Consider the following 18,080-nt stretch of genomic DNA (forward strand, 5'->3'; position numbering starts at 1 on the left):
CACTAATCCACATACAGGCCACACCCAGGGGGAGGCATAAGATAACCAATCACATACATGGTTCAGCCCACACATCCCCTCCCCTCAGATAACATTAAACTCAATTATCCGGTACACTTTTTCAGCCAAGTTCTGGATGTACCCCAAAACCCGGGGGTACACCTTTAAATCCAGCATCGCTGGATAGCCCTTATTCAGGGGGACAACATATCCAAAATTCAAGTAATTCGGATGAATGGTTCGTGAGATATGGGGTTCCAAAGATTTGACCGACCGCATGGGTAAAGTATCCGAAAACAGTTCCATGCATTTTGGCCCTGCGGTCGGTCACAAACAAGGGAATGAAAACAGGCGAATTGCCTGTGTTATAGAGCCTGGAGAGGGTTTTGTGGCGAAACCAACTTCGCCACTGTGGGCTGGAGAAGCCTGGCTGCTAGCCTCCTGCCCTGCGACTATGGCCCCTGGACATATTGCACTTTAAAGACTATATTTGGGCATGTATAATTTATATTGCTGCTACTGGCCCTTTAAAATCAGCGGTGGACATTTTGGGACTACTGTCCCTTTAAGACTGTGAAGCATATTCTATTGTACTGCCTGTATATTGTATATGTATTTATGTATGCAGTTAACCTGGGTTATATATATATATATGCAGCCTTCATCTGATTGTTCGGTAGAATCACTCCATTCATTGTATTGAGGAAACTACCGAACAACCAGACCACCCAGGAATAAGTGTGCCTCCAATTACCGTTTGCAACAATGTTGCAAACGGGTAATTAGCAATCCATGTAATGTGTTCTGTGTCCTCTGGGTGGCCGCCATTCAGGAAACAACCACGTGGCGGCGGCCATCTTTAACTACCGAACAGCGGTGTTTTGCCGTCGAGTGTCTGGAACTAAAATCGGACACTTGACTAGGCAAACACCGCTGAGACCTCCATACTTCCAGAAATTCGTATGGAAACTACCGAATGACCCGCCGTTCGGTAGAAAGAACCCCATAAACAAGGGAATTCATTCAAACCCTCTCCAGGCTCTATAACACAGGCAATTCGCCTGTTTTCATTCCCTTGTTTGTGACCGACCGCAGGGCCAAAATGCATGGAACTGTTTTCGGATACTTTACCCATGCGGTCGGTCAATACTTTAAAGTCCCATAACTCCTGAACCATTTATCCGAATGGGCTGATTCTTGCATATGTTGTCCCCCTGAATAAGGGCTATCAGGGGATACCTGTTTTGGAGGTGTAGCATATGTATTTGGGGTACATCCAGGAATTGGGGAAAAAGGTGTACGGTATAATTGTGTTAAGTGTTAATCTAAGGGGAGGAAATGTGTGGGAGGTACATCCATGTGATTGGTTAATTTCATCCTCCCCCTGGGAGTGTCCTGTATGTACTTGTTGGTAATAAAAGCCAGACTGGGTGTCCCAGTCTTGAGTTCCTGCTTAACCCTCAAAATGAAGTGTCGTCTCGTTCTTGGGGGGGATTGGATTGTAAGCTGACTGCCAAGAGTGTAAGCCGATTGTATGCTTTTCTTGTTCAGCTGTTCCAGTTCGGAGTGTTATTTCGTATCCAGATCGGGAGTGTGGTGTTCTGCAGTAGCTGTGCCTGTATCCAGAAAAGGGGATTATCGCCTAAACGGATTTTCCCCCTTTTATGCTGAAACGGTCCGTTACAATTGGTGGCAAGCGGCGGGATCGTTCCTACAACCAGAGGGACAGCTACAGACAACACCATTCCTGGATTACAAAGTGAGGGCAACGCCAGTACCCGTACAGCGCCCCTATCTACAAGGAACCAACTGCAGCAGAGCAAGCATGGCACCCAGCTACACTCAAGAGGCGTATGACAGAGAGGTCACCGCGGTGCTGGCTATATGCGGACCCAACCTCTCAGAGGATCTAATACAGCAGGTGAAGAAAGCAGTGCGAGAGTACTTGCCGCGGGAATCAGAGCGGGCCAGGGGGTTTGCAGACCTCCCTCCCCAGCGGCAATGTGTGGCCCAGGGAGCTGATGGTGTCGTCCATCCTCCCCAGCAGCCGTGTGTGTCCAAGGGAGCCGAAGGTGCAGTCCTTCCTCCCCAGCGGCAGGCTGAGTTACAGGGGGCAGAGGTTGTTGTTCCTGCCCCCCAGCAGCAAAGTGATATGCCAAGAAGGCAGTGTGAAGTGAAGGGAGAGGAGAGCAGCGTCCTCCCTCCCCAGCGGCAATGTGTGCCCCAGGGAGCTGATGGTGTCGTCCATCCTCCCCAGCAGCCGTGTGTGTCCAAGGGAGCCGAAGGTGCAGTCCTTCCTCCCCAGCGGCAGGCTGAGTTACAGGGGGCAGAGGTTGTTGTTCCTGCCCCCCAGCAGCAAAGTGATATGCCAAGAAGGCAGTGTGAAGCGAAGGGAGAGGAGAGCAGCGTCCTCCCTCCCCAGCGGCAGTGTGTGTCCCAGGGAGCAGAAGGTGTCGCCCTTCCTCCCCAGCGGCAGTGTGTATCCCAGGGAGCTGATGGTGTCGTCCATCCTCCCCAGCGGCAGTGTGTCCTGCAGGGAGCAGAGACAGTCAGTCTCGCACCCCAGCAGCCGGACAAGAGAATGAAAGGGGAGACAGCTGGTCCCCCTTTCCACCAGCAGAGAGAGTGGCAGGGAGAGGAGCCTGCTAACCCCCCTCCCCGGCGGCAGTTTACCGTCCAGAGAGAGGAGCTTGTTACACCCTCTCTCCAGCGGCAGCCTAACCCACCAAGGGGAGATGTTAAGGCCCACATCTGTGCAGATGGGACCGTAGTCTCTGCACTTACAGCCCCAGGGGTAGGGACGGTCGGTCCTGTCCCCCAGCCACAGAGCGATATATCTAAAGGGGAGACAGTCGGTCTCCAGCAGCCAGGCTCCCACCAGACTACTCCTGTGGTAGTGCTGGCAACAGGACAGAGTACCGCTGGTCTCTGCCCCCTCAGCAACCCACCAAGGCAGCCTATCAGTCTCTCACACAGCCGTGGGGGGGCACCTGAACTTGGACAAAATTCTCCCTCACCCAGGTGTGGTAACTGTTTATTATGGGTGGGCTGCTCTACTACTTCTGTTCTGTGGGTGGGTTGCTGGACTAACCAGGGCACTGACCGGCAGGAGGTCAGATACCCTGTTAGTCTAATTGGTAAAGGGGAGAATTGTGGCGAAACCAACTTCGCCACTGTGGGCTGGAGAAGCCTGGCTGCTAGCCTCCTGCCCTGCGACTATGGCCCCTGGACATATTGCACTTTAAAGACTATATTTGGGCATGTATAATTTATATTGCTGCTACTGGCCCTTTAAAATCAGCGGTGGACATTTTGGGACTACTGTCCCTTTAAGACTGTGAAGCATATTCTATTGTACTGCCTGTATATTGTATATGTATTTATGTATGCAGTTAACCTGGGTTATATATATATATGCAGCCTTCATCTGATTGTTCGGTAGAATCACTCCATTCATTGTATTGAGGAAACTACCGAACAACCAGACCACCCAGGATTAAGTGTGCCTCCAATTACCGTTTGCAACAATGTTGCAAACGGGTAATTGGCAATCATGTAATGTGTTCTGTGTCCTCTGGGTGGCCGCCATTCGGGAAACAAACACGTGGCGGCGGCCATCTTTAACTACCGAACAGCGGTGTTTTGCCGTCGAGTGTCTGGAACTAAAATCGGACACTTGACTAGGCAAACACCGCTGAGACCTCCATACTTCCAGAAATTCGTATGGAAACTACCGAATGACCCGCCGTTCGGTAGAAAGAACCCCATAAACAAGGGAATTCATTCAAACCCTCTCCAGGCTCTATAACACAGGCAATTCGCCTGTTTTCATTCCCTTGTTTGTGACCGACCGCAGGGCCAAAATGCATGGAACTGTTTTCGGATACTTTACCCATGCGGTCGGTCAAATCTTTGGAGTCCCATAACTCCTGAACCATTTATCCGAATGGGCTGATTCTTGCATATGTTGTCCCCCTGAATAAGGGCTATCAGGGGATACCTGTTTTGGAGGTGTAGCATATGTATTTGGGGTACATCCAGGAATTGGGGAAAAAGGTGTACGGTATAATTGTGTTAAGTGTTAATCTAAGGGGAGGAAATGTGTGGGAGGTACATCCATGTGATTGGTTAATTTCATCCTCCCCCTGGGAGTGTCCTGTATGTACTTGTTGGTAATAAAAGCCAGACTGGGTGTCCCAGTCTTGAGTTCCTGCTTAACCCTCAAAATGAAGTGTCGTCTCGTTCTTGGGGGGGATTGGATTGTAAGCTGACTGCCAAGAGTGTAAGCCGATTGTATGCTTTTCTTGTTCAGCTGTTCCAGTTCGGAGTGTTATTTCGTATCCAGATCGGGAGTGTGGTGTTCTGCAGTAGCTGTGCCTGTATCCAGAAAAGGGGATTATCGCCTAAACAGATTTTCCCCCTTTTATGCTGAAACGGTCCGTTACAGGTTTGAATGAATTCCCTTGTTTATGGGGTTCTTTCTACCGAACGGCGGGTCATTCGGTAGTTTCCATACGAATTTCTGGAAGTATGGAGGTCTCAGCGGTGTTTGCCTAGTCAAGTGTCCGATTTTAGTTCCAGACACTCGACGGCAAAACACCGCTGTTCGGTAGTTTAAGATGGCCGCCGCCACGTGTTTGTTTCCCGAATGGCGGCCACCCAGAGGACAAAGAATACATTACACTGATTGCCAATTACCCGTTTGCAACATTGTTGCAAACGGTAATTGGAGGCACACTTAGTCCTGGGTGGTCTGGTTGTTCGGTAGTTTCACTCAATATAATAAATGGAGTGATTCTACCGAACAATCAGATGAATGCTGCATACATATCCCAGGTTAAACTTAATACACATATAATATTACAGGCAGTACACTAGAGTATGTATCACAGTCTTAAAGGGACAGTAGTCCCAAAAGTCCCAATATGTCCATAGATGCTGTTAAAAGGGCCAGTAGCAGCAATATACAGTACAATATGCCCCAAATAACCCAGGGGCCATAGTCAGCAGGTAGGAGGCTAGCAAACAGGCTTCTCCAGGGCCCAGTGGCGAGGTTGGTTTCGCCACACTACCTCTTTCTTCTGTCCCTTCTCTCACAACATATAGATTTAACAAATTACCTGTGGGGCCGTATTAAGCCGGAACGCGGGCCGCAATTGGCCCGTGGGCTGGACTTTGGACATGACTGGTCTAAACCGTTGGCAACAAAAGGGAAAATGTCCAAATTGGGCCCAAAGGGTCAATATTTTCTGTGGCCACCATTATTTTTCAGCACTGCCTTAACCCTCACGGAGTTCACCAGAGCTTCACAGGTTGCCACTGGAGTCCTCTTCCACTCCTCCATGATGACATCACAGAGCCGGTGCATGTTAGAGACCTTGTGCTCCCTCACCTTCCGTTTAAGGATGCCCCACAGATGCTCAATAGGGTTTAGGTCTGAAGACATGCTTGGCCAGTCCTTCACCTTTACCTTCAGCTTCTTTAGCAAGGCAGTGGTCGTCTCGGAGGTGTGTTTTGGGTCGTTATCATGTTGGAATACTGACCTGCGGCCCAGTCTCCAAAGGGAGGGGATCATGCTCTGCTAAAGTATGTCACAGTACATGTTGGCATTCATGGTTCCCTCAATGAACTGCAGCTCCCCAGTGCCGTCAGTACTCATGCAGGCCCAGACCATGACACTACCACCACCATGCTTGACTGTAGGCAAGACACACTTTGTACTCCTCACCTGGTTGCCGCCACACACGCTTGACACCATCTAAACCAAATAAGTTTATCTTGGTCTCATTGGACCACATCGGACCACCTTAGTCTGCTTGTCTTCAGCAAACTGTTTGCAGGCTTTTTTGTGCTTCATCTTTAGAAGAGGCTTCCTTCTGGGACGACAGCCATGCAGACTAATTTGATGCAGTGTGCGGTATATAGTCTGAGCACCAACAGGCTAACTCTGCACCCCTTCAACCTCTGCAGCACTGCTGGCAGCACTCATATGTCTATTTCCCAAAGATAACCTCTGGATATGACACTGAGCACGTGCGTAAGAGTATCACTACTCTGTATGTGATACCGGAGATATGTTACGCAGTATGTATTGTAGGAGGTATTGTGTAATGTAAGAGTATCACTATGCTGTATGTGATATCGGAGATATATTACGCAGTATGTATTGTAGGAGGTATTGTGTAACGTAAGAGTATCACTACTCTGTATGTGATACCGGAGATATGTTACGCAGTATGTATTGTAGGAGGTATTGTGTAACGTAAGAGTATCACTATGCTGTATGTGATACCGGAGATATGTTACGCAGTATGTATTGTAGGAGGTATTGTGTAACGTAAGAGTATCACTATGCTGTATGTGATACCGGAGATATATTACACAGTATGTATTGTAGGAGGTATTGTGTAACGTAAGAGTATCACTATGCTGTATGTGATACCGGAGATATGTTACGCAGTATGTATTGTAGGAGGTATTGTGTAACGTAAGAGTATCACTATGCTGTATGTGATACCGGAGATATATTACACAGTATGTATTGTAGGAGGTATTGTGTAACGTAAGAGTATCACTATGCTGTATGTGATACCGGAGATATATTACACAGTATGTATTGTAGGAGGTATTGTGTAATGTAAGAGTATCACTATGCTGTATGTGATACCGGAGATATGTTATGCAGTATGTATTGTAGAAGGTATTGTGTAACGTAAGAGTATCACTATGCTGTATGTGATACCGGAGATATATTACGCAGTATGTATTGCAGGAGGTATTGTGTAACGTAAGAGTATCACTATGCTGTATGTGATACCGGAGATATGTTACGCAGTATGTATTGTAGGAGGTATTGTGTAACGTAAGAGTATCACTATGCTGTATGTGATACCGGAGATATATTACACAGTATGTATTGTAGGAGGTATTGTGTAACGTAAGAGTATCACTATGCTGTATGTGATACCGGAGATATATTACACAGTATGTATTGTAGGAGGTATTGTGTAATGTAAGAGTATCACTATGCTGTATGTGATACCGGAGATATGTTATGCAGTATGTATTGTAGAAGGTATTGTGTAACGTAAGAGTATCACTATGCTGTATGTGATACCGGAGATATATTACACAGTATGTATTGTAGGAGGTATTGTGTAACGTAAGAGTATCACTATGCTGTATGTGATACCGGAGATATGTTACGCAGTATGTATTGTAGGAGGTATTGTGTAACGTAAGAGTATCACTATGCTGTATGTGATACCGGAGATATATTACACAGTATGTATTGTAGGAGGTATTGTGTAACGTAAGAGTATCACTATGCTGTATGTGATACCGGAGATATGTTACGCAGTATGTATTGTAGGAGGTATTGTGTAACGTAAGAGTATCACTATGCTGTATGTGATACCGGAGATATGTTATGCAGTATGTATTGTAGGAGGTATTGTGTAACGTAAGAGTATCACTATGCTGTATGTGATACCGGAGATATGTTACGCAGTATGTATTGTAGGAGGTATTGTGTAACGTAAGAGTATCACTATGCTGTATGTGATACCGGAGATATGTTACGCAGTATGTATTGTAGGAGGTATTGTGTAACGTAAGAGTATCACTATGCTGTATGTGATACCGGAGATATATTACACAGTATGTATTGTAGGAGGTATTGTGTAACGTAAGAGTATCACTATGCTGTATGTGATACCGGAGATATGTTACGCAGTATGTATTGTAGGAGGTATTGTGTAACGTAAGAGTATCACTATGCTGTATGTGATACCGGAGATATATTACACAGTATGTATTGTAGGAGGTATTGTGTAACGTAAGAGTATCACTATGCTGTATGTGATACCGGAGATATATTACACAGTATGTATTGTAGGAGGTATTGTGTAATGTAAGAGTATCACTATGCTGTATGTGATACCGGAGATATGTTATGCAGTATGTATTGTAGAAGGTATTGTGTAACGTAAGAGTATCACTATGCTGTATGTGATACCGGAGATATATTACGCAGTATGTATTGCAGGAGGTATTGTGTAACGTAAGAGTATCACTATGCTGTATGTGATACCGGAGATATGTTACGCAGTATGTATTGTAGGAGGTATTGTGTAACGTAAGAGTATCACTATGCTGTATGTGATACCGGAGATATATTACACAGTATGTATTGTAGGAGGTATTGTGTAACGTAAGAGTATCACTATGCTGTATGTGATACCGGAGATATATTACACAGTATGTATTGTAGGAGGTATTGTGTAATGTAAGAGTATCACTATGCTGTATGTGATACCGGAGATATGTTATGCAGTATGTATTGTAGAAGGTATTGTGTAACGTAAGAGTATCACTATGCTGTATGTGATACCGGAGATATATTACACAGTATGTATTGTAGGAGGTATTGTGTAACGTAAGAGTATCACTATGCTGTATGTGATACCGGAGATATGTTACGCAGTATGTATTGTAGGAGGTATTGTGTAACGTAAGAGTATCACTATGCTGTATGTGATACCGGAGATATATTACACAGTATGTATTGTAGGAGGTATTGTGTAACGTAAGAGTATCACTATGCTGTATGTGATACCGGAGATATGTTACGCAGTATGTATTGTAGGAGGTATTGTGTAACGTAAGAGTATCACTATGCTGTATGTGATACCGGAGATATGTTATGCAGTATGTATTGTAGGAGGTATTGTGTAACGTAAGAGTATCACTATGCTGTATGTGATACCGGAGATATGTTACGCAGTATGTATTGTAGGAGGTATTGTGTAATGTAAGAGTATCACTATGCTGTATGTGATACCGGAGATATGTTACGCAGTATGTATTGTAGGAGGTATTGTGTAACGTAAGAGTATCACTATGCTGTATGTGATACCGGAGATATGTTACGCAGTATGTATTGTAGGAGGTATTGTGTAACGTAAGAGTATCACTATGCTGTATGTGATACCGGAGATATGTTACGCAGTATGTATTGTAGGAGGTATTGTGTAATGTAAGAGTATCACTATGCTGTATGTGATATCGGAGATATATTACGCAGTATGTATTGTAGGAGGTATTGTGTAACGTAAGAGTATCACTATGCTGTATGTGATATCGGAGATATGTTACGCAGTATGTATTGTAGGAGGTATTGTGTAACGTAAGTGTATCACTATGCTGTATGTGATATCGGAGATATATTACGCAGTATGTATTGTAGGAGGTATTGTGTAACGTAAGAGTATCACTATGCTGTATGTGATATCGGAGATATGTCACGCAGTATGTATTGTAGGAGGTATTGTGTAACGTAAGAGTATCACTATGCTGTATGTGATACCGGAGATATGTTACGCAGTATGTATTGTAGAAGGTATTGTGTTACGTAAGAGTATCACTATGCTGTATGTGATACCGGAGATATATTACGCAGTATGTATTGTAGGAGGTATTGTGGATATCAGATTAACTTACCTGCAATTTAACAGCAATGACAACAGAGGTTAAATCACGGTCCAGTTCCCGGAGAACCAGGAGTTTTTTCAGGGTAAGACTGCAGAGCCTGCGGAGAGAAAAGGAGAATAGAGATCTCTGGTCCTGAAAGCTAACTCAGATCTTAGTCACAGAAATAGAATTAGATCTCTAGCACTGAAAGGCTTTTACTGATTGGGTCATTAAAGGCCCAATTTGGTCCAAATCAGAATATTTTTGACAAAATAAAATTTACAACATTTGATCAGAATTTTGCAATTCAAATATATAGTACAGGCAAATTAGTTTTCTTCACATCTCAGTTGTAACATCCAGTGTATGCTTTAAAATTCCATATTTTCCTCAAATAGTATTGGAAAAGATTGTTTTTTTTTTTAACTCATTCACTACCAAGCACATTTTGGTTAAATAAAACATTGGCATAACATGACATAACAACAGACATTTTTCAAACTTTTACAAACTCAGGTATCAGCTTTCGGGGTAATCTTTTAATTTTCAGTTACTCTGCATATCCACACTGTTATGTTTTGACATGCCTTTCTGTCACAATGCCTACTTGCTCCATACTTGCGGCTGGTAATCCACAACTCGATAATTTGTGATTGTACCCTCGCCTATTGACATATACTTAACCGGGATCTTGTAATTCAATTATTCAGGACACCTCCTTTTATGGCCTATATTATGAATAGATACACTCTAGGAGCACATCAATGTTCAGTCTCACCAGGTATACTTCATTCCGACCATTGCACACCTGGGGCTACTTTTGCATGTATAGTCAACTGGGTCACTTATTAAATTTCCTTTGGTTAGGTTGCATCAGAAATTAAGAGAATTTTGTGTTCTGGTCTTATTGCACTTACTTTACCTACCTTACCGTCAATCTTGCGGTTGCATTGTCACGGTGTTGAGTCATGGTTCTGGATTATGAACACTAAGTTCTTAGGCGTCCCTCCCTGGTTGGATTTCAGTTTTGGACCTCTGTACACATTTTATTTTGCCCTTAACTTTCTAATCACATATCCTTACCATCAACTTCTAGCATAGATGTAACGGATCGCCTGGCACCCTCTCTGGGTACCTCCATTAAAGGATACTCCTAGCGTTTCCTGAGGACTCCAAACACTCTGGCAGACACCACAATCACCGAATCTGAGAAGCATATAAATCCTCTCAAGCCTCTGAATGCTGTAGACAGTTGAATAGGAAACCACACGAATAGGTTTACACTCCTAGCAGTCAAACTGGAACAGCATACAATAAATCCTCCCCCAAGAATGAGACGACACTTTACTTTGAGGGTTAAAACAGGAACCACACTGATTTATTCACACAACAGGCTTATATGGGATTCTCCCATGCAAGGGAGGGATTTACAGTAATTACACAATACACCAATCACACATGCGTTACCTCCCACAATGCCTCACAATACCTCCTCTCTGCCCTGGAGATAATTGGGGCAGGAATCTAATTATCTCCAAGGACAGAGGCAAAACTCCATTACCCACATGCCAGACAAAAGGACAGTAAAAGACATAAAATTACCTATTGATGCATTTAGTACACAAAACACATACATGCAATATATCCCCAGATAGCTTAGATCTGAGCGCACATTATTACCGAATGGCGCTCAGATCACATACATATAGTTCAATCGCCATGGAGCCAAAGTCTTTCACATAGTCTTTCGTTACACGAATAGGCTCCATGGCATGGCTATCTGGGGTGAGGCTGTTCATACGGTCAAACTACCGAATGAACAGCCAGTCGGTTCCACTACCGAATGCCGAGGTAAGGAGGCTGGCGGCTCAACGGTGTTCGCGCAATAAAGTGCCCATTTTCAGTTCCATAGTTTGAGCGCTGGCCGTTCGGGAGTTAAAATGGCCGCTGCCACGTGTTCGGCAAACGAACAAAGGCCACCCAGCGTTCATCAATTAAGCTGCGGTTCTGGGCGGTCAATTGACGGCACACTCCAGCTCCCAGGTGGTCGCGCATTCGTCAGTTTGTTCGGTAGATAAAATCTACCGAACACCCCGGCAGAAAAGGTACGAATAAGCCTTTCTGCAGGGAAAATAAGCCTTTTAAAGTCTGGTCCATAGTCCAAAGGAAGCAGGCGAGCAACCAGGCTTCTCCAGTTCACAGTGGAGAGATTGGTTTCGCCACAATAGATTTCATTTATCTGCCAGATGTATGTCTAATTAATCCAGACACAGTTTATTGTTTTACATTAACGTTTTTTCAAGTCACCATGCAAGTGACTCGCTATACGATACTACTTCCATTCTTACAGCAACCACTCGCTCTACACAACTTATGTTTTGCTTGTTCTGGCCCCGATAGTTTTGGCTTCTAGTGCCAATATTTAGCTGTCCTGCGAGGACAACTCCCATCCTTAACTCCAGAGATATTTGCCCCTCGGGACAAATCATAGTTACTTCCTTGCCTCTCTGCCCTCTTGTCAAAAGCAGTTAGGGTCTCACCTGTCATGTCCAACTTATTCTGAATCTTTTTAATCCTCTCCGAGAGGCCAATACCCCGCCACAACGCTCGGTGGCAAACTTACCCAATGGGCCAAATCATAGGTAGAGCCTCTCATTGCCACTTGGCTACTAGTAAGGTTCCAATGTCACCAATTTAGCTTAATTGTTTCGCCACTTGGCATAACATAGGTCAGACAGTATCTTGGTGTTATACAGTATCTCCTGCTAACACAATTTCTCTTTCAGGTATGGTTAAAAATGCTGATATAATGTAAAGTATTGATTATGTAATGTCGATTCATATTTAAGTGTTAAAGTACATACGTTTAGTAGAAATACTGGCCAGCGGAGTAACTTAAAAAAAAGGAGAAACAAAGATACAAATAATGGTACAGTATGTATGAACGATATAATTCCACAAGAACTTTTGAGAAAGCTTCGGCGAAACGCGTCAAGTGAGGAAGAATTTTGGACTTTTATACAGGACTGGTTTTATAGTGTATTATTCACTTTTTACTTATTGTATTAAAGTATATATAATTTTTAAACCATCCAGTCATTTTTTTTTGTCCTCCTTCCTATCTAATACTGCTTTGCTGCTATACCTGGGTCCACTATATCCCAAGGTGGGGATTATTCCACCTGAAATTCTCCAAACTAGAGCAGGTCGTTGCTCTAGTATATGTAAGTAGGATCATCTACTCTTACTACAATATTTTATATTTACGTACTAGACCATGTGGCGTATTTTACTCTTGTTTTTCATATAACGAATACACTCACCAACGATCTGGAACCTCAAGAAATCCATAGACGGGGATTATTCCGTCCAAGCTCTTAACACCGAGCTGATATAGCTCCTCAAAGTGTGAGTGTGAATATAACACCTTTGTTCTTGTGGAATTATATCGTTCATACATACTGTACCATTATTTGTATCTTTGTTTCTCCTTTTTTTTAAGTTACTCCGCTGGCCAGTATTTCTACTAAACGTATGTACAATTTCTGATCTTTAGCGCTGTTCACCTTTCTATTTTATCTGTCCATTTATCACAAGGTAGAGGGAACACCTTGTTGGTGAACTGCTGCTCACCCTTGAGAAGAGAGCGCTTATTACCCTTTTGCATATTTAAGTGTTAAATTATTGATTTTTTTCACTCTTATTACAGGCCTACCTGAACTTCAGTTTCAGCACACCACAATCAACGTGTGCACCACTAACATAACTCTGCTTATTGTCCCCGACCACAAATGTTAAGGCAGATCCTGTAGTTGTGGGAGGGGATATAAATATACAGGACGCCCTTTCCTCTGGGCTGTGACTGTCTGGTTCAGCCCACCCACCACTCCCTTATCAAGCCATTTAAATTGGTTAGCCATCTTATTACAGGCCTACCTGAACGTCGGTTTCGGCACACCACAATCGACTTGCACCACTAACATAACTCGGCTTATTGCCCCTGACCACAAATACATATATATATATATGTAACAGTGTATATGTGTAACAGTAAGGTATGTGTGTATTTATGTTTAACTACTGGGAAAAAGTAAGCTAAAAACTATAGATAAAGCAATGTTAATTGTTACATATATATGGAAGGCTGGGCCTGTAGTTATGGGAGGGACTTGGTTTCCCTTTTTAAGGACGCCAGGCCGCTCCCCATTATCGTTCTGTCTGGCGATTTGAATACCGTGACTTCCAGTCTGTGCAAATCGCCATTTCACTTAAATTCAACTCGTGGGAATGCTTACCTGGTCGTCCGTTTCGGTATCTTCCAACTCTCCAGAGCCTCGACAGGACTCCCGTATCTGCTCCAGTCACTTCGTTGACTGAATCGTAAGAACCACGAGTAGAGCCGCCTGTCACGCCTCAGTCGCGGGCGCTCAGCGTCATCCTGGGTTGGCTCTACCCTTCACTCTCTTTTCACATACATCTGTTCGTTTTTCTGTATTCTTTTGGCAATGCGAACGATTAGGCTATAGTACTTTCGGCTTTCTCCAGTCTGTTCGTATCCCACTTAGGTGTAGCGCACAAACGCACTTGTTCATCTCAAACGTATGAACACCAAGTTTTTGTATTTCTCAAACTATTATTTTGTGCAGTTTTCGTTAATCTCGGAACGTTCGGTTATATACAAAAGTTAGCCTACCACAAGGGCCTTTCGTATATTTATAACCGAATGCCCTATTTTAGCAGTAGGTTTCACACAATTCCATACGGATTGTTTTACTTCACTTTTTAAGTTAAATACTGTATGTTTTAAATGTCGGCCTCTAGTGGTCAGTTTGATATTGCACAGGAGTTTAATTCAAGTCAGGTAATAACTGCATGTTTAATGACGACCTCTAGTGGTCAATTTTGATATTGCACGGGCAATATTTGAAGTTTGATATTTTATCAATAAGTGATTAATTAAGTCATTAATTAAGGTCAAACAAGCACTTGCTTGTTAATTATTTTTCACGCCTTATCAGCATATTCTGAAGTTACGCATGTTTCTCTCTGTAGGAGATTAAATTGTGTTATTCAGGTTAATTGAAAGTTCTTATTGTTCAAACCATAAGGCCTTAATGTTACTTAAGTTACATTAAGGCCATAGGTACTAATGTAAAGTTTGCTCACCAGAAGCAATTAGGTGGGTTTATAAGTGTATATATTATATTCATATCATAGCGATCGGATGCAGTATTGCAGGTATTATATCTGTTTCAGATCCACAGAGCACTCTGCATCACTGCTACTATTCACAATTCACTGTGCGTTTGGTTAAGTGATTACAGTTATTCCGGCCCACTTATGGCACTCATTAGTTTGTCTAGTCCTTAATGTTTATTTTCTACACGTAATCTTACGGAATGTTTATAAATTCTTTGTTTCGGTTAATACTGAGTGTTAAAATATCGGCCTATATTGGTCAGTGTTGATATTGCACATGTCGATATTTTAAGTTAGTCTCATGCTTGTTGAAGATAGTATTTAATTTAGGTAAAGCAAACGCATTGTGTGTTCATCGTTTTTCATGCTTTGTCAGTAGATGCTGACGATACACTAGTTTGCTTAAATAAACACTATTTGGTTTTCACTCAACTAAGCTTCGAAATGCTCACCCGGTGCATTTCTATACTCATGTCACTAAGGCTCAATTTCTTAATCTATGTCCAACATCAACACTGTATAACCTGCACCTATGCTACTACTATTCCATTTCTAACGTATGACTACGATTTCTTGTATCGGTTTCTATATTCAAGAGAAACCGTGTCTTTGACATTTAATTGGGGATAACATGTTATCACTAGTTATGGATAGCAAGTTACCTTAATTAAAGCCTTGGTGTATAATTATTTTTTTTTTTTTTTAATTCTTTATTTTTGTTGTGCACTTTATACATAGTAATGACATACGCCACAGCAGCGTGTCTAAGCATAAACATACAGTAAGCAGTGGCATGGAATCTTGCACATTTTTATATAATTCTAATATTCACCCGGTAGGCTAAACAGTGAAAACATTTTAACATAATGTTAGTGAGAAGGTCAACGCTTGATCGTGCTATGGTAGGTAGGTTAACACGGTTGTCCACATTCTGATTCTGCTAGGCTAAAGTGTATACTGTGTAGGCTGTAAAGGCGTAAAAACCTAATAATGACCTGCTCCACATCAGCGTGTCTGGGAATGAACCTACAGTAAGCAGTGGCATGAGATCATGTGAAGTTATATATAATTCCAGTAGTTATCCGATAGGCTAAACAAAGAAAACATTTACAGAAAATAAAATGAGGATGGGAGGGTTGACACTTAACAGTGCTAGGGTGGGTAGGTCATCTCAGATGTCCACGTTCTGAGTCCGCTAGTCTAGTGTGCATACTGTGTAGGCATAATGGGAGTTTCTACATAGTAACGACCTGCTCCACAGCAGTGGCATGAAATCTTGCAAATGTATATGTAAGTCTATTAGTCACCCGATAGGCTAAACAGTGAAAGCATTTAAATAAAATAAAATGATAAGGCTGACGCTTAACCGTGCTAGGGTAGGTAGGTTATCTCGGTTATCCACTTTTTGAGTCTGTTAGGCTAGGGTGTAAACTGTGTAGGCATTATAGGCACACATACATAGTAATAACATATGCCACAGCAGTGTGTCTGAGGATAATCTAGCAGTGAGCAGTGGCGTGAGCTCTTGCACATTTTTATAAAATTCTAATAGTCATCCGATTGGCTAGACAGTGAAAACATTTAAACAAAATAACAATGAGAAGGTTAACTTTTAACAATGCTAAGGTAGGTGGGTTATCACGGTTGTCCACATTTTGCTGCAGTTAGGCTAGGGTGCAAACTATGTAGGCTAAATAGGCACGCTTGATGAGTTTTGCAGGTGAGTAACAGCATGCTTAGGAGGTTTTAGTGAACCACATTATCTTGCATTTTAGTATGCCCATGTTGGATTACTCGACTTTCCTCTATCAGGTAGGGACAATGCTGCCCTGCATATTGGTTTAAATTCGTTAGTGAGTACTGCGATCGGAGTGTGGGAATTTATATATGCGTAGACAGGTTACGTCTGTGCGTTGGTTAGATTAAATTTTCCAGCTGCGCTCAGCTACGCTGGGCGTACAGGCTGGTGCAGTTTATATAGTAGTGAGATATATAGACTGGTTTTAAGTAGCAACCTATTAAATTTGAGGCATGCATGTCCTCTACCCCTCTGAGTGCATCCGATTGTGCGGTGTTAGGGAGAGGTCTACTAAAACTGTGTGTGACCTGTGGTACGTATGGAGGCGTAAAGCCGGCTGAGTATTAATCTGTCTATTACCAGTAGTCTCAGTGAAATACGGGGTCGGTGGCCACAAGTGTACCTCTGGCACTAACTGTCAGTGATTTGTGGAAGTGAGTGTGAGTGCTAATCTATAAAATGGAACTACCGCTACGTAAACCTATGTTGCATGTAGGGTCATATGTGGAGTGGTGTACTGCAATTGGTCACAGATCATAATTACGAGTTGTTGCAGGAGAAGGAACAGCTGCATGTCGGATCAGTCCTGGTGCTTTTGCTGTGTTCCGTAGGCAAGGCAGGAATTACGTATCCAGCCCAAAGGAAAGTATGAGAGTCAGAGACAGGAATTAAAATCGTCCCAGGCTCGATGACATGGAGCAACCAGGTTAGTGTGGCAGGTTCGGATCCGTGTTCTCCCGTGGTAGGGAATTTGTAGGTTGTCCTGCGTGCTAGTCCCGGGCTTGGGGGTTTAAAACTGTGGAAAACTCGTGTGTCACTGGTGGAGTGTGAGAGGCGTCACTTGAAGGTCCATGGTCTCGAGTGGCTCAAGTCGGCGGGTTGGTCGGTGTCGGTCCCAGAGGTGCTCTCGGGGTGAACTCCCGTACTGTAGCTGGGTTGATCGCGGCCAGTCCTGATCCTCTCGTGGGTGCAGCTTGGCATATACCCGCAGATTGCAGGAGTGCTTCCAATTCTTGAAAGCTCTGTGCTTTATGTGAGGTCTCGTTAAGGGTGAGTAGTACTGCTCGCGGGGTCCCCCAGCGGTATGGCAGCTCTCTGGAGCGGAGGAGTTGCAGCAATGGTTGTAGAGATTTTCGCCAGGCAAGCGTACTCCTGGTGATGTCCTGGAAAAAGGTTAGGTCGCTACCCTCAAACGATAAGGGTGTTTTGCCCCTCAGTGTAGCTTGAAGAGCCGCTTTGTCCGATACGCTCTGGAAGCGTACGATAAGGTCCGCGGATGCGGTCAATGGAGCCCGGGTCGGCTTCGGTAGCCGGAACATCCCGTCGAGCCTCAGAGATTTTGCCTGTTTTGGAGGGAGCAGGGCACTCAGGAGTCGTCGAATATAGTGGGGTATTTCAGTGAGGCTCACCGAGTCAGGTATCCCCCTGATTTTCAGGTTGTGGCGTCGCCTTTGGTCCTCCAGTGTGTCCAGGCGGTCTGCTGTGGCCTGTTGCTGCCTTGCTAGGTCAGCAACTTGTTGCTCAACCGCCGTTAGCCTGGAGTCCTGGGTGTTCGCACAGGCCTCTAATTTGGTAATCTTCGACTGGGCCCCTTCTATGGCTGCTTTGTAAT

The 18,080-nt window shown here is 43.7% G+C and overlaps 1 protein-coding gene across 2 annotated transcripts in view; it reads right to left on the bottom strand.

The window, feature by feature from the left end:
• The window catches only part of LOC134587654 (phosphofurin acidic cluster sorting protein 2-like), a 319,708-nt gene that overhangs the window by 223,690 nt on the left and 77,938 nt on the right, over positions 1–18,080 (bottom strand). For both annotated transcript variants that reach the window (XM_063444208.1, XM_063444209.1), the window contains exon 3: positions 9,502–9,589. In XM_063444208.1, coding sequence (XP_063300278.1) covers positions 9,502–9,589 — 88 coding nt within the window. The remainder of the gene's footprint in view (positions 1–9,501; positions 9,590–18,080) is intronic.

This window comes from Pelobates fuscus, chromosome 2 (genome assembly GCF_036172605.1).
Source record: "Pelobates fuscus isolate aPelFus1 chromosome 2, aPelFus1.pri, whole genome shotgun sequence".
In the NCBI taxonomy this organism is placed as follows: Eukaryota; Metazoa; Chordata; class Amphibia; order Anura; family Pelobatidae; genus Pelobates; species Pelobates fuscus.